A 26,844-nucleotide genomic window follows, 5' to 3' on the forward strand; every position below is an offset into this window, starting at 1 on the left:
CTCACTCACACCACCTATTGTCAACAGAAGCTAGCATTCAGCCTTGAGCTACAATACATACTAGATTGAATTCATGCAAATTTCTCTTCCAACTTTGTAAATGTTCATTCAAATCATGGATGTTTGGAAGACTAAAAGAAAATGTATCAAAATGATAACAATGGTTGTTTCTGGTTTTCTTTGTTATAGCTGTTTTATAGAGGATTAGAATTGGCCACCCCAAGATATATCTCTTTGGCATGAAGATTATTTTGGGCTGGTTACTTTCAAAAACTGCAGACATGAGAGAAACTCTGAAAAGTAGAAGTTACCCTTTGTAAGAGACATTTCCATTTGTAAGGGAAATCTCCATCTGTAAAGATGTCTCCCTCTCTGTACCAGGAAGAAGGGGGATGACCTTACCTCTAGAAACTCTTATCAATGCGGAAGGCAAGGACTTAAATCTGCATAATAACCTTACTCTTGTTTACTGTACTTGTCTGGTAACCTCCCATACTGACTCCCCCTACCCACAACATCCTCCTTTGTCTTTAGCTGAAGATGATATTTAAGGTGAGAGCTTCCGCCATTTTGGTGAGTTGCTCAGTTTTCCTGGGTCTCTCCCATGTATACATGTTATAAAGCTTTGTTTAATTTTCTCCTGTTATTCTGTCTCATGTGAATTTAATTCGCTGTCCAGCCAGAAGGACCTAGAGCGTGTAGAGGAAATATCTTCCTCCCCTACAGTTTAAACTTCTTAAATTTCCACAATGATTATAATTATTTCTATAATCCAAAATCGACAATAACATTTTCTTTTTGTTTTTTATACACAAAAGTCTCAATTTATTTCTGCCCTATAGAAAGTGTTAAAGCATAAATTTTGTTACAATTCCAGAGCTAGGACTACTTATTGTTAAAGTAGAATGAATTATTAAATTGAATGAATTCTCACTGCCTTTAGGAGCTTCTGAAGAGATACACAGAGATGGATAGTCATTATGAGTGCTTAAATGGACTCTGCCTTGACTTGGAGAGGGAAATTGAAACCCAAAGAGAGCTTTCAATTAGAGTAAAAGCAAACCTCTCACTTCCACATCCACAAACCAGACAGATTCAGAAACTTCTCACTGTCAACCAGAGATGTTCCATGGAGTTCCACAGAGTCATGAAGAAACTCAAGGTACCACCTGTTTTAGTAATATCTTTGTAAATATTGCCATTAATTTCAGTTACAAACCAGTATATTTAAGTCCTGCTTTGGGAGTTGGTGTATTTGCTAATTAGTACATTTGCTACTGAATTAAAGATGGCATGGGTCTGAGAATAGCATGTGCAGGATCCTCAGTGCATCTAGGACCTGCTCATTCAACAAAACCTGAGCTCTGCCTTTGGCCTTAACAATGTGTCAGGGTGCTGGGGAGACAGAGATGAGCAACCGCTAAATCTCTCCTAGTCCAGTGGGTGAGGCAGACATTTGAACAGGTGAGAAGTGCAGTAGTGGACAATGTCCTGGAGAACAAGTTGAAGACAAGACTGGACTGGAAGCTGGGCTCAAGCAGTAAAGCTTAGAGTTCATTTTAGAGATGAGGAGGGGTCACTGGACAGTTATTTTAAGTGGTGGCAGTAATGTGATCGGGTTGCCATTGTAGAGACTTCACTACAGACAAAGAAGAAATGAGTCTGCAGGGGATGATAAGCCTGGTGGCAGAGAGAAGAGACAAGAGGCAGTTACAATTGTCCTGATGAGATGTGATGGGTGACAGTACTATGGGGGAAGGATTCATAGGGATGGAAAGGATGAAAGAAGTTAAAGAAATATTTGGCAGTTTACAATAGTAGGTCCATGTGCTTGACAGTGGAGGGAGGGGAGGGAAGTTCAGACTGAGCCCCAGGATTTGGGCTTAGCCGGGTTTGTGGATAGTGGTGCCATTAACTGATAGAAAGAAAAAACGAAAGGGAGAAGGCAGGTGAGGCAGGAGGAGAGATCTGGTGTTTAATTTGAGATGTTTTGAGATAGAAATACCTATAATGGAACATCCAGGAAGAGAAACCAAGTAGGCTTTTAGTTGTGAATCTGAGGTTTGTCAGGAGAAAAATCAGGACCACAGATAAAGATGTGGGATCCATCAGCATTTGGTGATAGATAGTACAACAGGTGTGAATGAGGCCACCCAGAAGCATAATAGAGTGAAGATAAAAGAGAACTCTGGAAAAGATCAGTTCTCAAGAGGCAGTAGCAGAAAAGAGAGCAACACATGAGTTTGAGGTTGGAAAAGTCAGAGAGATAAGAGAGAACTGAGCAAAAGTGCCATTGGTCAAGTCAGTGGAGGAGAGTGTGTCAAAGATGAAGTGGTCAAGAGTGGCAGATGCTTCAGACAGCCAGAACATGAATGAAGAGATCCCCTCAATTGTTGACAATAGAGCTTACTGGTGACCTTTGTCAGAGCAGTTTTAGTTGAGTGGTTAGGAAAGAGGCCAGATTGTAAATTGTTAAGGAATGGTGGAAGTTGAGGAAGTAGGAAGCGGTATCTTCCCTACCTAGGTAGATTGCCCCTCAGGCTCTAATAGTCTTCAAAAGCCTAACAATCAGATATCCAGAACTTATTCATGAGGTCCATAGAACCAGGGCATTCAAATTCTTGTCCCCTTTAAGCCACACTTGACAGGTAAGTCCTGAGGCAGGGCACACTCACGTTGGCCACCCAGCTGACATAGGCAGGAGAGGATGTTGAAATGAATCTCACTGGGAAAACTGCGTGATATAATTAACCAAAAGGAGGCAATAGAAAAAGGTGGGTTTATAGGGAAAGGCATCATGTTACATTGTAAACATATTGAATCTGAGGTAACTGTAGGACATCCCTGAGGTAGCTCCAGAAGGAAGTCAGAAATAAGAAACTAGAGGTCTGGAAGTCACTCTCCGAAGACGCTGAGAGTAGAAACGGGAATAGAGAGAGGTTCTTCCCTTCTTCCTCACTCCTCAGAGGATAGAGACAAACAAGACAAGCCGCCCCACCTCTTAGTCTTGAGAGTTTAGAACTTCCTCTAAACGTGATAAAAGTTTCATTTCCCAATTTGTTTCATGTTTTCCTGCAAGTATGTGTTAAGCTATGTTACAAAGATAAAGGAAGAACAACATGAATCCATCAGTAAACTTGAAATGGTTTTTATTGATGAAGTGGAAAAGCAAAATGAACTGCTAAGTAAAATGCAGCATCTTCAACAAGATGATGATGTACCATCCAGAGAATTAGGGGACCTCCAGTTGAGCCAGAAAATGGATCTACATATTGAGGTATGATTTATTTAAAATGGATTTAATTAGATTTTAAGTCTTTTTATCAAATAGAAAGGTACCTCTTCATGTGCTTAGAGTCATTTTCATTTATGAAATTAAAAACAGCTTGCAGAGGGGCCAGCCTGGTGGCGTAGCAAGTGGGTTCCTGTGCTCTGCTTTGGCAGCCTGGGGTTCGCTGATTCAGATCCTAGGCGTGGACCTGGCACTGCTCGTCAGGCCATGCTGTGGCAGTGTCCCACAGAGAAGAACCAGAAGGACCTAGAACTAGGATATACAACTATGTACTACTGGGGCTTTGGGGAGAAAAAAATAGGTTGCAGGATGACAGCTGGCCAGATGTAAAGAGTGCCAAGTCATAGACTAGCCTCCTTTCAGAACTACACAGATATAGAAAAGTAGACTTAATATCAGCAAGTAGGATTTCTTGGAAGGCCAGAATAAGTTTCCAAATGCCTTCTAAAACTTCCTAGATCTGTGACTGGGAGTCACAGACATTTGTATTGTAGCAACCCCACATGGAGTGTCCTGCTCTCACCCAGCAGTGTGAGGCCCCTGCAGTTCCCAGTATGCATGCAAGGCCTGCTGTATGCACAGAAAAGCTGCATCCAGAAGCACTTCAGACACTGTCACAGATTCATAGTTTCGAACAGGTTTTAAAAATGCCAAAAGGCAGAATTTGTAGATGTGCCTCTGTTACATAGCCTATACTGCCAAAATTTTATTATTTAAATTAGAATTATATTTCTAATATAATGAGGATAAATTAGAATTATGTTTACTTCAAAATATTAGAAGTGAAAGTTCAGTAAGGTTATTTTCCCCTTTTTATGATATTTGTCTGATATTTAGATAAAAACTTTCCTAAGATTCAGGAGATTCAATGCTTATTTTTCACACAGGAAATTCTCAAAGATTTTTCGGAATGTGACTTCCACAGCGTAAAGATGGAATTTCAACAAGTACTGAGTAATAGGAAAGAAATGACCCAGTTTTTGGAAGAGTGGTTGAATACTCATTTTGATATAGAAAAGCTTAAAAATGGCATCCAGAAAGAAAATGATAGGATTTGTGAAGTGAATATCTTTTATAATAAAAAGATAATTGTAAGTAGTACTTTTTTTGTGCTCATTCTTTTTTTTTGTTTGCTTTAATTTTTCTGCCTCATTCTTAAAAAGACTTAGAGCAACTTAATTTTAAGTATATTTTCTTTCATTTATTTGTATATGCTTCTTTATTTTTTTATTTGAAAAAGAGTGACTGTAAATGTGTTCTTCCTCTAACACATTTTGCTTCCTTAAGGTAATTAAATATATCAACTTGTAAAGAAGATAATAAAATGTTGCAGTATAACAATCCATTTCCACTGGTGAAACCTCAAATCTTGCCATTTTCCTCTGTCCTTTCTCGCTTCCGTAGGACCTGAGCTTTTTCCCCCAAGTATCCTCAAACAAGGTGAGATGCTAGCCTGTTTCAGGGCTGTGGGCAGCACCTGTGGTCAAGCCAAAGACAGCTCTAGTCCACTAATTAGTGAGGCCTTGTGCTTCTCACCTCGGTGCTGTTGCTATCATACGTGCTGATCCTTCAACTGTGAGGTTCAAACATGTGGTTTGTATCATTGTTCCCAAGGTGACCAGCCCTTGTGGACAGATTCATATGAACCAAGATTGCTTGAGATCAGTTTTATTAATTTGTTTTACTTTCCACTGATGAGAAAATTCATTCGGCTTTCTGAAGTAATCTCTACCTCATACACCTGGTAAAATTGTCATTAATCAGAAAGTTGCTTGTTATATAGGCAGTTGGAGCAAAGGGAGCTAGATTAATATTATAGCTCCTAAGATTGGTTTTATATTTCATTTGTTTGGGTAGTTCTTTCCTGACACTTTAATTTCATCTGGAAACTATACTTAAATCACATTGAAATGTAGATAACATTTTTAAAAAAGGTTTTCCTGTGGATAGTGAATCCCATTTGTCGAATACCCCAAGCTAGCAAAACAGTAAATGAGCTTTTAAAATAAAAAAAAATGGTCCACAATCAATGAAGAAAAGCATAAAACCAGTGTTTGGGATAAGATAATTTCCATATAATTCAGTGTTTTTCTCATAATATTGAGGGCTCACTTGTGGTTAGAAAGTAGAGATTTCTGCTCTGTGGATCAGCATGGATATGTGGCTTCTTCCACCATCTGAGCATAGCAATTGATAACTTGGTGTGGTGTGGGGTCAGTAGTCCAGAACCAAGGAGAGTCCAGGGTGCCAGCAAGAACACAACTAATTTAGGATCCGCATCTCACAGAACTACCATAAAGCCACAAAGAAAGATACAGGTAAGGCCAAGAAGGCATTCATGATGAGAGCAAAAAGTACATCCCATAAGAATAGGAAGTAAAAAGATGATAGAAGCAATTTCAGAGTGAGTCAGCCTTTGATGTAACGAGGGTATGGATTGGCTGTTACTCCCTGCACGGAAATAGAAGATTTTCAGATTACGAAAAGTCAGTAAATTTTTTTCCTTATAAACACTGAGGTTTGAAATGAAAGAGGAAAATAGATTGTTATTAAGTTTACTGGGTATGCTCTGCTATTAGATGTCAGTTAATGTTTATATATGACATTATATATGTCATAACATACATAATGATTTTAACCTGACCAGTTCTTCAGATTCCTCTTCATATGTCAGTGCTGATCTAATAGAATGAGATTATCATCTTGCAAATCAATATGAATCCTCTCTAGTCCTTATTCTTCTTTTATTCTCATAATCAATATCCAGCGTCTTCTGAAATGTCAGGAACTGGTGCAAGCCACAAAGAATGTTCACATTCTTTTAAAGTACTATTCTAGAATGTTCTGAATAATGAATTTCAACATATGCCTTGTCCTAGAACTCTAGTATTTTCCATAGTGGTTTTTTTAATACGTAATTCATTTTAGAAGCTATAGTGTTGTCTTTACTACTCAATAGGCTATAATAAATGAATCAACAGAGTTTGAGGAAAGAAATGTGACCATCACCAAAGAATGGGAACATGACCTGAAATCAGTGAAAGAGAAAAATGAAAAACTGTTGAAAAACTATCAAACTTTGAAGATCTCTCGAACATCTGGTGCCCTTGTTAATCCTACTACACAAGGCGATAAGAATCTTCATGTCACATCAAGAGCTACACAACTAACCACAGAGGTATGAGATTTCTTATAAGATGTTTTTCAATTTGCAGCTTCATTGTAGAGTTAAAGATGTATCATATGTAACATTTCAGAGCAAAATCACAGTATTGAAGGTATTAGGGAACATGCATGATGGACTTGTTTTTTAAATATAGTTCTATTGGGGCGCTCACTCAACTAATTATAAAGCTACATGTTACATAAGATCTTACCTTTGAATTATAAAATAGAAGTAACTCATGCCTTAATTTGATTAATAGGTATGTATACCACTTAAGGTGTTATTACCATACATTATAAGTTTTCTAAATCATGTGACTTTCTATTAAATTATAATCTATGTCTATAGTACCAAACTAGTTTAGAGAGAAAGAGCAATTTAGCTTTTCTCTAATTATCATCAGTGTCTTTAATATTGGTTAATGTGATCAAAACAAAAATGGAAGAGGCTAAAAGTATAATAAATTTCTTATACAGATTAACCTGTGCCCAAGAATCAGTACATTATTTGAATAATCCAATAACTGTATTAACTGCCCTTACTTGGGAATCTGTACAGCAAACACGCTGTTTTATTTTGTTAGCACACACGTCTTAGTGGGGAACCCGAGTGAATTACAACTTAGCATTTTTACCAAAATAAATATTTATAATAAAACATCAACTGCCAGTTTAATAATTATTACTAGTGGAAACTAGAAGATCACTAATATAGAGTTTATTGATTTGCTGATCACTACAGACCTCAGTCAGCTGTAGAGGTAAAAATAGTGGAAATATGAAACCCATCTTCCAAAGCAATAAGATAAACAAGCACAAGGAAATCCCATTTTCAATGACCCCAGGAAATACCCCATCAGATAATAAATCGTATGTTATTAGTTTGATAATTAGGCCAAATCAGAGTAGCACAGAGCAGGTCAGTGATGTGGAGGTAGAGCAGTGGGGCAGGCAGAGAGTTGGGCAGTCCACCCAAACAAGTAGGAGAATTCAGTGCATGACAGTAGGAGCAGTCAACTCAGGGGGGAAAGATAGTCTGCTTAATGTTTGAATCAGAACAACCAACTAGCCATCTTAGAAGAATAAGTCTGGACTCCTACCTCATTCATTAAACAAAAGTAAATTCCAGGTGGACCAAAAAGAAACGTTTTCCAGGAAAACCTGCATGTGTGTATATGTGAACAGTCTTATATTATGAACAAATTAAGATATTTTTGTACTTATAAAAAACTGGAAATAACCTAAATGTTCATTAGTAGGTGACAGGTTAACTAGTTTATAGTACCTCCATGAAATAGGATATATTTACCCATGAAAACAAAAATGCGAGAGATCTATGTGTTGATAATGAAAAGATCTGGAAAATATATTATCAAGTGAAAATAAAATTTTTAATTTTTTAAAAAGCAGGAGGCCAGCCCCATGGCATAGTGGTTAAGTTTGCATGCTCTACTTCGGCGGCCCAGTTCATGGTTCAGATCCCAGGCACGGACCTACACCACTCATTGGCAGCCATGATGTGGCAGCAATCCACATATAAAATGGAGGAAGATTGACATAGATATTAGCTCAGGGCTAATCTTCCTCAAGCAAAAAAAGAGGAAGTTAGCTCAGGGCTCATCTTCCTCAGCAATAAAAACCCACAAAAAACCAGAAGTATATATTTATTGTTGTTATGTGCTGTAGAGTCAGCTCTGATTCCTGGCAACTCTATGAATGAGTGATGTCCAATATCCTGTCCTCAAGAGCCCTACTCAGCTCCTGTAGACTCACGCCTATGGCTTCCTTTCTGGAATTACGCCATCTCGTATTTCGTCTTCCTCTTTTCCTGCTGCCTTTTACTTTTCATCATGTCCCCAAGGTAGGATAGTCTCAGTTTTACAATTTTTGCCTCCAGAGATAGGTCAGGCTTAATTTGCTCTTGGACCCACTTGTTCATTTTTCTGGCAGTCCAGGGTATCGGTAGAGCTCTCCTCCAACACCATATCTCAAATGAGTCCATTTTTTCCTGTCAGCCTTCTTCACTGTCCAGCTTTCGCACCCACACATAGTAATTGGGAATGCGAGGGTGTCGATAATCTTGGCCTTGGTCTCTAATGATACTCCCTTACTGTTGATGATCTTTCCTGATTCTTCCATCGCTGCCCTTCTGAGTCACAGTCTTCTCTTGATTTCTTGGCTGCGGTCTCCATTTAAACTGATGACTGAACCAAGGGAAACAAAACCTTTAACAATTTCAGTGTCTTCATGGTCTACATTAAAGTTGTATAGTTCTTCTGTAGTCATATCTGTCTTCTTCATGTTCGAATGCAGTCCTGCTTTGGCTCTTTCTTCTTTCACGCTATTCTGTGTGAACTTTCTTCTTACACACTATTGTGTGTGTGACTTACTGTTTTTGTAAACTGTATATTCACATGCGTAGATACATATAGAAAATTTCTAGAAGGATACACTTGAAAGAGTTTAGTAGTCATCGCTTTAGAGTCAGTGGGGGTTCTGAGATGGGGGAACTTAATCTTAATTATATGCCTTTGGATTTTTCCACATACTTGTATTTTTCAGCATAAAAACTAGGTAATAAAAATAAAGGGAAAGATATGTTACATGTATTCCTCTAAAGTGTCAATTAACAAATATACTTTCTGTAAGTAGTGTTAATTTAAAATGTAAGTGCCTATTTAATATGCTTAGCACCATGCTAACTAGTAAATAAAATAAGTACTAACCTTATATAAAATCTGGGCCTCTTTTAGTCCTAAATGATCAGCTTCTAAATGAAAAAAATAATACATGTATAAATTGAGTGACATTTGGAGTCTCCATCTATCCTATGTTGATGCAATCTGAAAGATTAATACCTATATATGATCTTTGTTTCATATAAACTGTGATTCTGTCTTCAAGGCACACCTTATATATGTGTGTTTTTTTTAATAGAAGATTCAAGAGCTGGAAACTTCACTACGTGAAGCTAAAGAAACTGCCATGCAAAAGGAAGACAAGATTATAAAGATGCAGAAAGAGCTTGAGATGACTAATGATATAATAGCAAAACTTCAATCACAAGTTAATGAATCAAATAAATGCCTTGAAAAAACAAAAGAAATGATCCAAGTACTTCAGGTAACTTAAAACTCATTTTATAAATAAAGGCATAATTTTATAAATTATGCATAATAAATATAAATAAATGCATACGTTTATTTTCATGCCAAATAATGATTGTTTTCATCTTCCTGTAAAAATTATTTTTAAAAAACATAAATATTCTTGACAGTTTAAAATATATCTTATTTTTTTAATTTTTTTTAATTTTTTTACTTTTCAAAGTAAGGAAATTTTTTATTTTCACTTTAATTTCTGAATGCCAAAAATGTAGAGGATGTATGTTTGTATATCTCTAGTAGTATATTGCAACATTTTTTCATAAATATGTTTTTTTTAAATTTTTTATTATTGCAGTAACATTGGATTATAACATTATATAACTTTCAGGTGTACATCATAATATATTTCGAATTCTGTGTAGATTACATCATGTTCACCCCACAAAGACCAATTATCCATCACCACACGTGTGTCTAATCACCCCTTTTGCCCTTCCCCCTCCTCCCTTCCCTTCTGGTAACCACCAATCCAGTCTCTCTTGCTCTGTGTTTGTTTGTCATTTTTATCTTCTACTTATGAGTGAGATCATATGGTATTTGACTTTCTCCCTCTGACTTATTTCACTTAGCATAATACCCTCAAGGTCCATCTATGTTGTCACAAATGGCCAGATTTCATCATTTCTTATGGCTGAGTAGTATTCCATTGTGTATATATACCACATCTTCCATTCGTCCCTTGATGGGCACCTAGGTTGTTTACAAGCCTTGGCTATTGTGAATAATGATGTGATGAACATAGGGGTGCATATATCTTTTATGCCTTTGTGTTTTCAAGTTCTTTGGATAAATACCCAGCAATGGGATAGCTGGATCATATGGTAGATCTATTCTTAATTTTCTGAGGCGTCTCCATACTGTTTTCCATAGTGGCTTCACCACTTTGCACTCCCACCAGCAATGTTTGAGGGTTCCTTTCTTTCCACATCCTCTCCAACACTTGTTGTTTCCTGTCTTGTTAATTATAGCCATTCTGACCAGAGTGAGGTGATATCTCCTTGTAGTTTTGATTTGCATTTCCCTGATAGCTAATGATGTTGAACATCTTTTCATGAGCCTGTTGGCCACCCATATATCTTCTTTGCAGAAATCTCTGTTCAGATCTTTTGCCCACTTTTTAATTGAGTTGTTGGTTTTTTTCTTGTTGAGACTTTCTTTTTATTTTTCAAAAAAATATGCTTCTTATCTAAATATTTAATACTCTGTTAGATAAGTACATTTTAAAATTATATTTTTTTCTACTTAATCCCCTGTTATTGAGTCCCACCTGGTAGCCTATGGGCTTAATCTAACCTGTTTTCTCTAGAAAGAGCAGAGTTGAAATGTTTTTGAGCTTGAATGCCGTTACACAAGTCGCACCCTCCTTCATCACAGCCTTCCTTCCTCGTCTGAGCCACAGCTACTTCTCACTCTTCTGCTACTTGGGTCGGATCCTAATAGGCATTTTGTTCACTGTTCCTGCTCCAGTGTCTCTTCTCTTCATTCAAAAATTAGAAACAAGCCAAGAATGCCTACTCTTTTCATTATTTAACATTGTTCTAAAAATTCTGGTTCTTTCAATGAGACATGAAACAGAGAGGCAAGAGAAAATAATCTTAATTTTGTTTTTAGAAATTGTTAGTATAGCTAAAAACCAAGAAAATCAACTGTAAAGCTTTAAAATCTTTGAGAGTAATTTTTTAATACTTCAAATAACTAAATGATCACATTTTTATTCATTCAACAAGTATTTGTTGAATACCTACTATGTGTTGGTCATTGTTCTAGATGCCATGTGTACTGCAATGGAAAAAAAATAAAGCCTCCTTGAAGAGGCTTACATTCTGCTTCATGAAGTCAGAAAATAAACAAGTATATATGTTTGTTAAACGGTGAGAAGTGCAATGGAAAAATATTAAGCCAGACAGAGGTATATAGGTGCAGGGTGAGAGTGGGTGTGAGTAGGAGTGTGATTTTGTAAGGGGAGTTGAGGAGAGCCGCACAATTAAGATGACGAAGTGATGGTGTGAGCTGTCTGGTAGGGAAGGGCCTTCTAGGCAAAAGAAGTAGCAAATGCGAAGGCCGCAACACAGAAGTAGTTGAGATGTATTCAAGGAAACAGCAAGAAAGCCAGCGTCTCCTGAGCAGCGTGGGCAAGGATAGAAGGGGAAATAGGTGAGAAGTAGCAGAGAGCCAAATCATAAAGCATCTTGAAAGCTATTTGTAAGCACTTTGGGTTTTATTCTGGATGAGATGGGAAGTCATCAGAGGATTTTGGCAAAATGATATAGTCTGACTTAAATTTTTAAAGGCTGCCCTTTGAAAATAGAATCCAGGAAGGCGTGTTTGTTAGTGACGTGCCAGCTCCTACAACAAAGGGAACCACAAAATGCAATGGCTCAAACAAAACAGAAGCTTATTTCACACGTAAAAGTGTGGGTTCCAGCTTGGCAAGTGGCTCCTTTCCACATGGTCATTCAGAGGCCCCCGTTTCTCCCATCTTGTTTCTCCAGCACTTCCTTGGTGCTGTTTTCATCTGCATGGTTAAAGCCCAGTTGTAAGCTGTCCGTGCTCAGGCTCACAGAAAAGGGACAAGATGGAGAAGCTAAAAATTGTCTTAAAATCTGTACTCATAAAGGCTCTGGCCCAGAAGTGGCACATGTCTCTTCCTCTCATATTTCTTTTTTTTTGCAAAATATTTAGATTCAATTTATCAAAGAGAAAGCCAAACACGTACCTCTCGTATTTCTTGGAGTCAGAGATGATTCCAAAGTTTTTGGCCTGAGCAGCCAAGAAGATAGAGTTGCTACATACGGAAATGGGAAAGACTGCCAGAAGAGGAAGTTTGAAACCAGGAAAGTTCAGTTTTGGACATGCTGAATTGGAAATGCCCACTGGGGACACCCAAGTTGAGATATGACTTAGGCAATTGAATATCTGAGTCTGAGCAAGATATAGGCGAGAGGTTTAAGTTTGGGGAATCATCAGCGTATAAAAATCATGAGACTGGACGAGGGCATAAGCATAATGGAGAGGAGATGTGGAGTAACCAAATGATGCTGAGATGGAGCAGCCAGTGAGTGAAAAAGAAAAGGGGGTCTGGGCAACAGAGTGGTTCCAGTTTCTTCATATAAGTGAAGCTAGTGTTTCAAGAAAAAGGGAGTAAGCGACAAATTTCTCCACACTCAGTATAGATTGGTACAGGTGTCTATGGAGAGAGGAATATCTTTCCTGCATACTAAAAGTAACCATTTAGATAATATAATAGAGTATGCCATTGTACAGCATCCATGAGGAAAGAAAACAAAGTATAGGGTATCCATAAAATCTTTATACAGTTTGAATTTTTAAGAATCTGTTTCTGTATTTTATATAAATATTCTATAAAATGCAACAGTATATTTAACTCGAGATTTGGCATAGTAAAATGCAAAGATATTAACTTTTAACCTATTCACCACTATTTTAATTCACCTGGATATAGCTGTCCAATATAATGTAGGGTTTATTAAGTGAATATAGAAGAAAGTAATTTGAACAAATGACTCATTAACAGTTTTGTTTAAATCTTGATACATTTCCTCTGTTGTATCTTTACAAATTATTTATATCAAGTAGCAGTAAATTTGTTAAAAATTCAAACTGTGCTAGTACTTTAGGGACATCCTGCACAGTGGGAAAAAAAGATCTTATTTATAACTGGCACAAAATATAAAATGCTCAAGTGACTAACCTTAACAAAAAATGAGACAACATATATGAAAAGAACAACAAAACTCTAAAAGGAAATATAGGAGAGCATGTGGTTTAAAATAAGAAATATGCCATTTCCTAGGTTGTAACCTAAATACTGTACAACCATCAGTTTTTCCCAAATTAATTTCTAAAGTTAATGTAATTCAAATCAGAATCTCAAAGGAATTCTTTTTCTGGTAGAGCAAAGAAAGTTTCTCAGCAGACTCCATCTAAAATAGGATGAGCAGGTGCTGTTCACTGAGAACACAGGCGCTCAGACTCCTCAGGCGGCTAGAGGATGTTTAAGGCTGTCAGCGCTTCTGAGTGCAGCTTGGGCACACGTCATGTGTTTGAAATAAGGAATTCTCACTGTCTTTCATTTCTAAGAGAGTATTTCCAATTTCAATTTCTTTTACTCAAGAATTGTTTTAAAACTGTTATATATGACTAATTTATTTCATTATATTGTGGCAAAAAAATTACTGCAATTTCTCCATTTTTAGAATATATTGAAATTTTCTTTTAGGTGTCATAAATGAATAAATATTTTTAGAGTTCTTTGAACTTTTAAATCAAAATGTATACAAGTAGATCAATGGAACAAAATAGAGAGCCCAGAAATATATACACACAAATATAGTCAGGTCATCTTTGACAAAAGAGCAAAGGCAATTCAATGGAAAAGGATAGTCTTATCAACTAGCGGTGCTGAACAACTGGACACCTTTCACAAAAATTAACTCAATTGATTGTAACCTAAATCTAAAACACAAAACTAGAAAATGCCTAGAAGATAACGTAGGAGAAAATCGAGGTGACCTTGGGTTTGGCATTGACTTTTTTTACATACAACACCAAAAGCATAATCTATGAAGGAAAAAAATTGATAAACTGGACTTCATTTAAATTAAAAATGTTTGCCCTATGAAAGACAAGCCACAGACTGGAAGAAAATCTTTGCAAAACACATATCTTTCAAGAACTGTTATCCAAAATATACAAAGAACTCTTAAAACTCAATAATTAGAAAGCAAACAGCCTGATTTAAAAATAGGCAATGGATCTGAACAGACACTTCACCAGAGAAGATACACACATGGCAAATAAGCATATGAAAAGATGCTCCACATCATATGTCATTAGAAAATTGCAAATTAAAAAACAATGAGATACCACTGTACATCCACTGTATCTCAAAATATAATGGCCAAAATCCGGAACACTGACTACACTAAATGCTGGCAAGGAGTGGGGCCAGGAGCTCTTGCTCACTGCTGGTGGGAATGCAAGTGGTACAGTAGCCACTTTAGAAGAGAGTTTGGCAGTTTCTTACAAAACTGACACCACTCCAGCCAGTCATATGCTCAAGGAGTCCCTGATATCAGCATCTGGTCCAGAAAGCCAGGGTATTTTACTGGTGCCATGACTGAGCAAATACTGGGCTCCTCCCAGAATGGGCTTATCTGACCTAGTCAGCAACCTCCTTAAGCTGAGCATCTCAGCTTTGGAAGCTTGCATCTTTTTAGTCTTTGCTAACTACGTGTGTGTGCAAATGTTTTTATAGGCACTGGGGGTAACGCCTAGAGGAATGAAGAGCTCTCTGGGTCCCTATTTAGATGGGTTTATTTTTGTATTCAATATATAATAGTAATCCATAGTATGGCTGTGGTAACAGCAATAAAAGAAATGAATGATTTATTCAGCAATAATAAGAAATGAGCCATCAAGCCACAAAAGACATGGAGGAACCTTAAATGCACATTGCTAATTTTAAAAAGCCCATCTAAAAACACTGCATACTGTATGACATTCTGGAAGAGGCAAAACTAGGCGAACAGGAAAAGATCAATGATTACTAAGGGTTCTGGGGGAGGGTGGAGGGATGGATAAGTGGAGCACAGGAGATTTTTAGGGCAGTGAAACTATTCTGCATGATACAGTGATGATGAACACGTGTCATACATTTGTCAAAACCCATGGACTATACAATGCAAACAATAGACTCTAATGTAAACTGTGAACGTCAGTTAATAATGTATCGATATTGGCTCATCATTTGTAACAATCATACCACACTAAGATGTTAATAATAGGAGAAACTAGGGGAGGACACGGGTATTACCGGGACTCTATGTACTCTGCTCAATTTGTCTATAAACCTAAAATTGCTCTAAAAAGTTAAACCTATTTATTAAAAAAGATTTTTGTATATGTTTGTATGTATATATGACTGATTTTTTTTCTGAGTCGAAGTAGATGTATGGCTAGATTGAACCAACCTTGAGTACAGAATATCCCCAATAATGTTATATAATATTTTGTGCCTTGAATTCAGTTCTACTTTGATATTTATATTACTGTTCATCTCTTGTCTTATTTTCCTGATTTACCTTTATCTACCCATTTCATTCGTTTCAACCTTTCTGTTTCATTTTGTTTAAGTATATTGTTTTTTAATTGGGAAAAATATTTGTTTTAAGAAATAGAAGTCATAGGTTTTCTAATTACACATTAGCTTCCAATAGCTTCACATGTACTTCACATCAAATATCTATTTGTTACTCATTTTAGGGTTAAAATTTGTGCCTTTCCTCCTTTTCATATGTTTGGAGTTTGCTGTTTTAAAATGTTCCTACTATATTAGGTAGTTAACAAGTCTTTGAAACTGCTCTAAAATTACTTTATTTCTCTTTTCTCTAAAACCTTTAGGACAAAGTTGCTTTAGGAGCTAAGCCCTATAAAGAAGAAATTGAAGAGCTCAAAACAAAGCTGGTGAAAATAGACCTAGAGAAGATGAGAAATGCCAAGGAGTTTGAAAAGGAGTATGTCTTTGTCTTAATTGAATATGACTTTAGTAGCTTAAATTTCCTTTCTAAACTGTATAAATTTAAAATATATTAAGATATTGTTATTGCTTTTTATAAAATAAATACAAACATCTACAGATTTTAAAGTTATTAAATTCTCATTATGTATGCAAAGGTTTTGAAAACAAGCACAATTCTGATCAATTACTGACATACTATGTCTTTGGATACTTCTTGTTCAATCATATAGGAACAGCTTAAAAATGGCCTTTTTTGTTTGAAAGTGAATATTAAGAACGTGTGTGTGTTTTTAGCAGTTTGTCTAAGGTTTCTGTTGGTTCTCTTAATTTCATTTGTTCTTCCTATTGTATTTTTGTGTAAGGTTTTATTTCCTTTTAAATTGTAGTACTTAGTGCCCAAGAGCATATTCCCTTTTTATTGATTTATTTATGTATAGTACCATATACAATAGCATGCCTAAAGTTCTTTGTGGTATAGCATAATGAAAAGAACATTAAACAGAGAGTCAAGGAAACTGAATTAGAAATATAATGTTGCCACTTATTAATATGTCACCTCTGACTCCTCACACTTTTTATTCTTCCTGTAAATGTTTAATAAATGTTTAATGATGATATCTAATTTTGCCCAAAAAGTCGCACTCTGAATCTTCATGCATTCTAACCAGCCTTCTATTGATAGGACTGTTGGTTTTAGTGGAGCATCATTAAAAAGGCAATTTTAGTGGCCAGCCCAGCGGCACGGTGGTTAAGTTTGCACATTCCGCTTCGGTGGCCCAGGGTTCACCATCCTAGGTGTGGACCTACACATCACCTGTCAAGCCATGCTGTGGTAGGCATCCCACATATAAAGTAGAGGAAGATGGGCACCGATGTTAGCTCAGGGCCAGTCCTCCTCAGCAAAAAGAGGATTGGTGGCAGATGTTAGCTCAGGGCTAATCTTCCTCAAAAGAAAAAAATTTTTTTAAATAAATGCAAAGCAATTTTATATAGAATAGAATCAGCAGATACTTTCAGTCTCTAAGAAAGGCAGAAAGTCTCATAATTTAGCATTGCCAATTAACACTCAAGCAAATAATTAACAGAATGTCTTTTTCTCCTGGGTGCAATGAGCAGACTGTGACCTCTGACTGTGTCACCTCAGATCAGAGCTGCAGTCGAGTGTGCTTTCCTTACAGTGTATACAGAAGGTGCTTTTGGTTTTACGCTTTGGTAATTGTTGTACCTTCAAGAGGTTTCTAGGACCTCATGATAACAACCCAATTATTTGTTTTATGGTGCCCCTGAATGTAATTTTGCTCAATATCCAGTTAATAATACCTATTGGGCTTTCAGAAATTTTAAAAGAATTGGTTTCTCAATGTTAAAAAAAAATTGCCCCTGCAGCCAAACAGAACACTTCCAATTTGATGGTGTTATTTATGGCTATAAAGTGCATGATACCAGGGGGTATCGTGAGGGCTTACCTACTGCTGCTTATGCATATCATATCAATGTGATGTATCTTATCAGAAAATTCTTGACAGCAGTTCTGTTTATTCTTCCATTAAAAATTAGTTGCTGGCCTTTTACATATTTCTGTTGTTATTCTTAATAGAATTACTTGTACAAAAGCCACTGTAGAACATCAAAAAGAAGTTATAAGGCTATTGAGAGAAAATCTTAGACGAAATCAGCAGGCCCAAGATACTTCAAGTAAGTAGAAAATGCTGATATTTCCAGATCTTTTTCCATCTTACTTCTCAGTATACTTACACATTTTGAAGACTGCTATTATATATATGACAGTCAAGAATAAACCTGTTAATCACTAATTTATAAAGAACTATTTTTAAAATGAATTCATTGAGATCATATTTATCCTGTGATACCTCCTTAAGTTTCCTGTAATCTCAACTATTTATCCATTATAGATTCTTAAAAACTATGAATGTAACCTGTGCGCTATCAGATCTTTACATATTAGTGAAGATACCTTCAGTAGTATACAAGAATGACTTACCTGTCAAGGTAGACGTACCCTTCCCAATAAAACACAAGCATATCTTAATAGATTTTAACCATGTGCACTGTAAAAACATAGTATACAGTAAATATTATCCTACTTGTTGTTGGTACTGAAAATACAGACTTGATGCTTACTGGCAAACTCTTTGAAACTTATCTTAGATACAGTTTTCAAATCTAATCATCAAATTTCTGCATATACATTCCTCAAACTGTATCTTTTCCCATATTTCTGTCTCTTATGTTTCATTTGAAAAGAGAGAATGCTGAACAGTACTTGGGGCAGCTTTGTGTAGTGGGTCCAGCATCGAAATAACGTCACGAACAGTTCTCTAAGCTGACTGCCCTCACTTAACAGCCTGTGAAATCATGAGGAGAACGCCTGACCTTCTAGATTGGATATAGACTTGTAAGGATCAGGCTAAAAGTTGTGTGTGAAAGCACACTGAAAATTCTAAATGTCAGGCAAATGCAAGATGATGTTTGTGTGTATTATTGTCCACGCATTGTCTGGTGCTTGTTTAGTTTGAACTGCCCTAGTGTCCATTGCAGGATAATTGCAGCTCCTACCTGGAAAACTTCAAGGGGTAAAAATAGAACTTTTGTTGTTAGAGAAGGGTCAGGATGATTCCTTCTAATTTGTGACTTTCAGGTACGTGTTGTACCTGAATTCAGAATAATTCAAAAGGAAATGGACATTGAGTGTCTTCCCCACACTCATCTTGCCCCTCCCTTGTAAACAGTCAGTGACCCAGTGGATCATTCCACTTTCTAAGCACCTCACACTTTTATGCAATTTTACCTAAAATTTACAAAACAGTTCTTTACATTACTTGTACACATATGGTGTAAAATACTGAATAGTATATTCTTTAATAGCAGTCTAAGGTTTATTTAGTTAACAAATACGTGTTGAGTATTGGGAGCACATTGACTGCCTTGGGGTGGACCCCACACACGCTGTGTGGTGGAAGCAGCCCTCCAGGGGACCCCACTGGCGTCGAGAGTAGACAGTGAAGGGCAGCTCCGACTGCTGCCGTCACCGTGAGTGATCCTAGCAGGTGGTGGTGGTGGAGGTAGTGGGTGGAGAGAAGCAGGGGTTCCGCAGATACTTAGAATCCATGATGGAATTGGCATAGGAGGTGAGGGAAGAGGAGGAAGTCAAGGATGACGTTCAGGGAGATGGTGCTGAGATGTTTTGTTTTTTATAGTGATTTATTGAACTTACTAATGTTTGCTTTATTGTGAACTTTGGAGATAATTAAAATTATCACCTGTCTGTGTGTTTGCCTCCCACAGTGATATCAGAACATACTGATTCTCAGCCTTCAAGGAAACCCTTAACCTGTGGGGGTGGCAGCGGCATTGTACAACTCACAAAAGCTTTTATTTTGAAAAGTGAATATATATGGCTAGAAAAGGAAATTTCTAAGTTAAAGCAGCAAAATGAACAGTTAACAAAGCAAAGGAATGAACTGTTAAGGTAAGATCTGCTTACCTGATACAGGAATTATGCTTATGGTGGTACGTGTGGGAGAGGATGATGCCTACACATGCATATATATTTTTTGCAGTGGGCAACCCCTCACACATATAGGGGAAGTAATTTTTAGAGCTCATGTAATGTGTCTTTTTTAAAAGGAATGAGAATATGGTAGCACCATTCCAGAGGTTTGCTATCCATCAACTGACCTTTTTTTTTTCCTGAGGAAGATTCGCCCTGAGCTAACATGCCAATCTTCCTCTATTTTTAGTATGTGGGCTGCCAGCACAGCATGGCCACTAACAGAGTGATGTGGGTCCACACTCGAGAACCAAACCCAGGCTGCCAAAGTGGAGTGCCCGGAACTTAACCACTAGGCCACAGGGCTGGCCCATCAACTGATTTTAGCTAAGCCTGTTTTTAACTAAGCCAAGAACCAAAAAGTAAACCAAGATCTTTGAGGGGAGCTTAAATATGCCACAAATATGCCCAAGTCAGTGAGGCTTTACTCAAAGGAGAATCCCTGAGGTCCATTATTGTAGCCCATTAACCTTTATAAACAGTTGTAAAAAATTTAATTAATTGGCTTCTACCAAAGATTAGAATCTTGTGCTAATCTTTACTAATGATGCAATAGAAGAAAAATAGGCATTAAATAAATATGCAAATAGCTACTGTTCTGTGTGAGGCTATTAAACAACAAAAAAAGCAAACAGGACATTATGAAAGGGTCCAACAGAGGGATCAGACCTTATCTAGATGTGGGGAGGGGCGGTGATCAAGAAACTAATATGTAAGAGTAGATCTGAAAATGAGTAGCAGTTAGGCTTGATGACAGGAGAGATGGCTAAGCCTTCTAGGCTGAGGGAACAGCATGTGCACAGGCTTTGAGTCAAAGAGGAAAGTGGAACAGAAAGACATGCAGTGTGGCCAGAGCATACAGAATGAGGCAGAGTAAGTGCAAGATGCGATGCCAGAGGCCACTGGTCCAGATTACACATTGCAGGTCATTCTGAGGCAGCTGGGGTGGTCTCCTAAATGTAACGGGAGGATTACCACCACTGGAGGATTTTAAGCTGGGGCCTAATGAGCTCATACGGCGTCTCTAGCTGCTAGAGCAGAATGGGGGGGAACCCAAAAGTGTGAGGTTGTATCAACACACTTGGCTGACTGATCAAAGAAAGGAGAGCAGGGCCTAGGATTGCTTCCCAGGCTTCTCTGAAGGAGTGAATAAATGCAGGCAGCATTTCCTGTGGGAAGCAACACTATAAGTAATCCAGAAAAGCACAGTGTAATATATCTTTTAAAATAACAAAGGTACATTAAAGATTTATCCATCCAGAAGACTAACTTATCAAATTATTGCCACAGAGTATCAGTAGATAAACCATGCTGGACGACATCACTGATTCATTTGAAACCTAATATCATACTTTTCAAGATTCTGTGATCACGGAGATTTAGTACAATTTTTCAATTTATATTGACCTCATTTCATTTTCTGAACTGTGGAAATAATCCAAACTTAGGAAGCATTAGGTTGAAATTAAAATGTAAATATGATAAAATGGTAAATTATATGTCACATATATTTTACCACAATTAAGAAAAAAAATTTTATGTAAATATGAATATATTTCTGGAATTGAGCAGTCTTACAGTCTCTTTTATTTTTCCCCACATTTAAGCAATAATCATCATCTTTCCAATGAGGTCAAAATGTGGAAGGAGAGAACTCTTAAAAGAGAAGCTCACAAAGAAGTGACTTGTGAGAATTCTCCAAAGTCTCCTAAAGCGACCGGACCAGCTTCTCAAGAGAGACAGCATACGCCTTCTCAATGCAAGGAACAGAATTTACAAGATCCTGTGCCAAAGGACTCACCGAAATCTTGGTTTTTTGATGGCCGATCAAAGTCTTTCCCAGCACCTCACCCAGTTCGCTATTTTGATAACTCAAGTCTAGGCCTCCGCCCAGGTGGGTAAATATACTGGTTACTTGGGGATCGGGGATAACGGTTGGAACTCATTTGTCACCTGTGGCCCCAAAGGGCAAGTTTAGACAAGAGAAGATGTCATGGAGAAGCTGCTCTGCAGAGATGTCATTTGCTGTCTCTGTGAGAAGTTTCTCCAAAGCACAGCACTGAAGTGAAATCACTTTTTACCCCGAGGGAAGTCTTATTCTGCCTCCTGAACCTTCAACTTTTCCCTCAGATAGACAAGCAGCTCTCGAGGACACAGAGAGACACCATCCTACAAACATAACTACTTTTACTGCAAAAGACCTTCTTATCAATTCAATGGGCCAGTATTTCCAGTAGCATTATATTCATTTTACACAAGCCAGATCATAGACTTATATCATTTACATATTCATTCAATGAACAGAAATTTTTGGTCTCCACCTATGTGTCACATATTGCACCCTGATGGTACATTGATAACCAAACCAGATATGGCCCCTGCCTTCCTGGAGTTCACAGTCTAGTGGGTATAGACAGTGATCAAGTAGTCAAAAAAGGTACAGTTCTAGAGTTCAAAAGCCTATGAGTTTTTAATAGGTTGTTTTAGGAACATAAGGAAGTCTTCCTTGAAGAAGGGGACTGAGATCTAACAGGTTAAGGTGAGTTAGCTTAACAAAGAGGGGAGGGGAAGGCGATTCAGGCAGAGGGAACAGGGTCGGCCCAGCTGGGAGAGACCGTAACCAGGGGAAGGGTTGGAAAACCACGTGTGGCCAGAGCGCAGTGCACACAGGTTCCTCTGGGTGAAGTCGGTGAAGCCAGAGAGAGAAGAGCCAGATGCGCAGGACTTTGTGGGTTGTGGAGAGGAATTTTTACTTCATCCTGGGAGCATGCTAGAGGAAGCCGTTGAAAGATGTTAAAGAACAGCAGGAGAACATAATGGGTTATCAATTTGAAAACATTACCTCAGCTGTAAGGTAAACTGTATATAAGCTGTATGTTGTGTTGCAACCAAACGTGTTTTTTAATAAGATGACTTTTGCTTTCCATTTTTTTCTCAGAAGAACAAACTGCTGGAGCAGAGAGTGTGGATCCTCAGCCAGGCCCTTGGCACGCCTCCTCAGGACAAGCTGTGCCCGAGTGCAAGACTCAGTAAACTCTGCTGTCACTTTTCTAGGGGCCTAGTGTTCCTTATTTAGAAATGACTGTATTTGTTACTTTATTTTTCTATCCCTGGCAATGATGTCACAGTCCAACTTAATTTCAATTCAGTTTGCACTTTGCCATTAGAAATTGAGGCATTCCAGTCATTTAGAATGGTGATAGACTGCCTTCTTCCTGAATGTGGTAATACTTTAGAAGTTGAATTGTTTTATTTATTTATATATTTTGTGAAGAATAAAGTTATTGAAGGAAATTTCCAGTCTTTCCGTGTATACATAAAATGTATACATTTTCATTAATCTCGTTATCCACATGTGACTTAGATAATACATAAATTAAAGCATCATTTAATTAACAAAATTCCTAAACCTGGGCTCCCCGCAACACATAAAGCATCTATGGATGGGCTTCACACAATCTGTAAAACCTCTGAAATTTTATCTTTTGTGTGTGGATTCAGTTTTCTAGGATACTAGGGTCCCTACTTTCTTATAACATACTCTCTGAGAGGTCTGTTACTCTATAAGAGGTTAAGAACTGTGGTTTTAGAGAGTATCTGATAGTACTTTTATATCATATGACTTTGAAAAACCATATAAAACAGCAAGTTGCATAAGGTTTAGAACAGAGTTAGTGATTTCAAGGCATTCTTGGCTCTTTGGTAAGAAGACTTATTCAAAGGGAGAGATTATTAATTGTATCATAGCCATCACTGTTAAAGTCTATGAATTGGTTATTTCCCTTACCTTAACACACTGTCACAGGTTCACTAGGGTGAAGTGAAACTGTGCCTTCCTATAACGCTGTCCCTCAGGCCTGTCCCTTGGGAGTTTGGTTTCTCCTCTGCACCCAAACCAGACATGATTACAGAGCTGCAGGTTGATTCTCTACGATGTTCACTCCTCCACTGAATAAGAGTATTGCAAAGTAGTAGGTATGTTCACCTGGGTAATAAAACGACTTTAAGGCCATTAAAAATATAATCAGTCTTAAAAATAGATGATGACATAAAGAGATGGAAAGAGATTCCACGCACATGGATTGGAAGAATAAACACGGTTAAAATGTCCATACTACCCAAAGCAATCTACAGATGTAATGCAATCCCAATCAGAATCCCAATGACATTCTTCATGGAAACAGAACAGAGAATCCTAAAATTCATATGGGGCAACCAAAGACCCCAAATTGCTAAAGCAATCCTGAGAAAAAAGAACAAAGCTGGAGGTACCACCATCCCTGACTTCAAAGTGTACTACAAAGCGATAGTGATCAAAATGACATGGTACTGGTACAAAAACAGACACACAGATCAGTGGAACAGAACTGAAAGCCCAGAAGGAAAACCACACATCTATGGACAGCTAATCTTTGACAAAGGAGCTGGGAACATACAATGGAGAAAGGAAAGTATTTTCAACAAATGGTGTTGGGAAAACTGGACAGCCACATGCAAAAGAATGAAAGTAGACCATTATCTCATGCCATACACAAAAATAAAATGGATCAAAGACTTGAAGATAAGTCCTGAAACCATAAAACTCCTAGAAGAAAATATAGGTAGTAGACTCACTGACATCAAACTTAAAAGGATCTTTTTGAATACCAGGTCTTCTCAGACAAGGGAAACAGAAGAAAAAAATAAGTGGGACTTCATCAGACTAAAGAGCTTCTGCAAGGCAAAAGAAACTAGGATCAAAACAAAAAGACAGCCCACCAAGTGGGAGAAAATATTTGCAAATCATATATCTGACAAGGAGTTAATCTCCATAATATATAAGGAATTCACACAACTGAACAACAAAAAGACAGCACAATCAAAAAATGATCAGGGGATAAGAACATTTTTCCAAAGAAGATATACAGATGGCCAAGAAACACATGAAAAGATGTTCAACATCACTAATCATCAGGGAAATGCAAATCAAAACTACACTAAGATACCACCTTACACCTGTTTAAATGGCTATAATCACTAAGACTAAAAATAACAAAAGTTGGAGAGGGTGTGGAGAAAAGGGAACCCTCATACACTGCTGGTGGGACTGCAAACTGGTATAGCCACTATGGAAAACAAGATGGAGGTTCCTCAGAAAACTAAAAATAGAAATACCATATCCAGTTATTCCATTACTGGGTATCTACCTAAACAACTTGCAATCAATAATCCAAAGAACATATGCACCCCTGTGTTGATAGCAGCACTATCCACAATAGCCAAGACCTGGAAGCAACCCAAGTGCCCATTGACCAATGATTGGATAAAGATGATGTGGTATATATACAATGGAATACTACTCAGCCATTAAAAGAAGACGGATCCATCCCATTTGCAACAACATGGAAGGACCTGGAGGGAATTATGCTAAGGGAAGTAAGACTGAAAAAGACAAACACCAGATGATTTCACTCACATGTGGAATATAAACAAACACATGGACAAAGAAAACAGTTCAGTGGTTACCAGGGGAAGGGGGTGAGGGGTGGGCATAGGGGGTGAAGGAGAACACTTACGTGGTGACAGACAAGAAACAATGTACAACTGAAATTTCACAATGATGTCAACTCTTATGAACTCAATAGAAATTATATATATATATAAGATCAGTCTTCAGATATCCAGTCTAGTAGAATGTTGCTTAACTCTTGAATTTGGATATCTTTCATTCCTCAGATTTGGGAAGTTTTTGGCCATTATTTCCTCAAATAAATCTTTTGTCCCTTTCTCTTTCCTTCTGGAAGTTCCATGATGCATATATTGGTCCACTTGCTGATGTCCCATAAGTACCTTAGGCTCTCTTCACTTTTCTTTATTCTTTTTTCTTTTTTCTTCTCTAACTGAGTAATTTCATATGACCTGGTTTCAACTTATTGATTCTTCTGCTTGATCAAGTCTGCTATTGAACCCCTCTGTGAATTTTTCATTTTAGTTATTTGTATTCTTCAGCTCCAGAATTTCTGTTTGGTCCTTTTTTATAGTTTCCATCTCTTTAATATTCTCATTTTGTTTGTGCATCATTTTCCTGATTTCATTTAGCTGTCTATTGGTGTTCTCTTGTAGATCATTGAGCTTCCTTAAAACTATTATTTTCAAGTGTTTGTCAGGTATTTGTTCATAGGTCACCATTTCTTTGGAGTTGGTTTCTGGAGATTTAGTTTGTTTCTTTGATTGCATCGTGTTTCTCTGTTTCTTTGTGTGCCTTTTGATTTTTTTGCTGACTTTTATGCATTTGAAAAATAGCCACCTCTTCCAGTCTTTATGGGCTGCTTCATACAGGGGAAGACCTTCATCAGTCAGCCCAGTTATAGATTGTGGGCCCTCTGAAAGCTTTTGGGCAGATGTGACTCTCTAGGCTTGTGTGTGTGATTTGCCAATTAGAGAGGTTTGCCAGTTTCTTTTTCAGGAGCTCATAATCTCTTGCTCCCTCTAATATCTGTCTGTAGTACTGCAGCTTCTTTGGTGCTGCATCAGGAAGCCACCCCACTCTCCTTTGTTCTCATTGGCCCCCAGGCATCCAAATTACGTCAGCTCCCATCAGCACCCCAAATCAGGTGAGATAGAAACCAGTCCCAATGGCAGCCCTCCAAAACGCTGGCACATAAGACACACGCTCTGCTCTCCTCCCTCCCTCCCTCCCGAGGATGAAGCTTCGAGTTGGGCACCTACTCCTGATGGTGCTGAGCCACGCTAGGCTCTGTCTGGTGCCAGACCATGCCAGTTCCATCAGCAGTTCGGGTCAAGTGAGACAGAAACCAGTCCTTCAGGCAGCTCTCCAAAAAGACGGAACTGTGAATGAATTTTCCTCTCTTTTCTTTCCCCTGCTCCTCACGATGGAGGAGCTGTAAGCAGGGGTGAGCTGTGCTGGCTTGGGGGAGAGGTGGTCGCAGGGAAAATGAAAGGGCTCTTCTGCCTAGTTTCAGGGTGGAAGTTGTTAGCTTTGCCCTTACCCAGGGGACTGCAACTTCTTACCTGGCTTCTGAAGTTCTCACAAAGATACTTTGGTCCATGTATTGCTGTTAAGACAGTGTCTCTGTCAGGGAAGAAGAGCTGGGACTTTGTATTCCTC

General features: G+C 37.8%; 1 protein-coding gene across 1 annotated transcript in view; it reads left to right on the top strand.

Moving 5' to 3' along the window:
- The window catches only part of LOC139043869 (centromere-associated protein E-like), a 79,528-nt gene extending 56,498 nt beyond the window's left edge, over positions 1-23,030 (top strand). The window contains exons 34-43 of the mRNA XM_070503637.1: positions 944-1,162; positions 3,080-3,277; positions 4,180-4,383; positions 6,252-6,470; positions 9,395-9,580; positions 16,048-16,160; positions 17,763-17,860; positions 19,472-19,655; positions 21,344-21,630; positions 22,675-23,030. Coding sequence (XP_070359738.1) covers positions 944-1,162; positions 3,080-3,277; positions 4,180-4,383; positions 6,252-6,470; positions 9,395-9,580; positions 16,048-16,160; positions 17,763-17,860; positions 19,472-19,655; positions 21,344-21,630; positions 22,675-22,769 — 1,803 coding nt within the window. The 3' untranslated portion in view covers positions 22,770-23,030. The remainder of the gene's footprint in view (positions 1-943; positions 1,163-3,079; positions 3,278-4,179; positions 4,384-6,251; positions 6,471-9,394; positions 9,581-16,047; positions 16,161-17,762; positions 17,861-19,471; positions 19,656-21,343; positions 21,631-22,674) is intronic.
- The last annotated feature ends 3,814 nt before the right edge of the window (positions 23,031-26,844 follow it).

The sequence above is a fragment of the Equus asinus genome, unplaced genomic scaffold (assembly GCF_041296235.1).
Source record: "Equus asinus isolate D_3611 breed Donkey unplaced genomic scaffold, EquAss-T2T_v2 contig_4, whole genome shotgun sequence".
Lineage (NCBI taxonomy): Eukaryota > Metazoa > Chordata > Mammalia > Perissodactyla > Equidae > Equus > Equus asinus.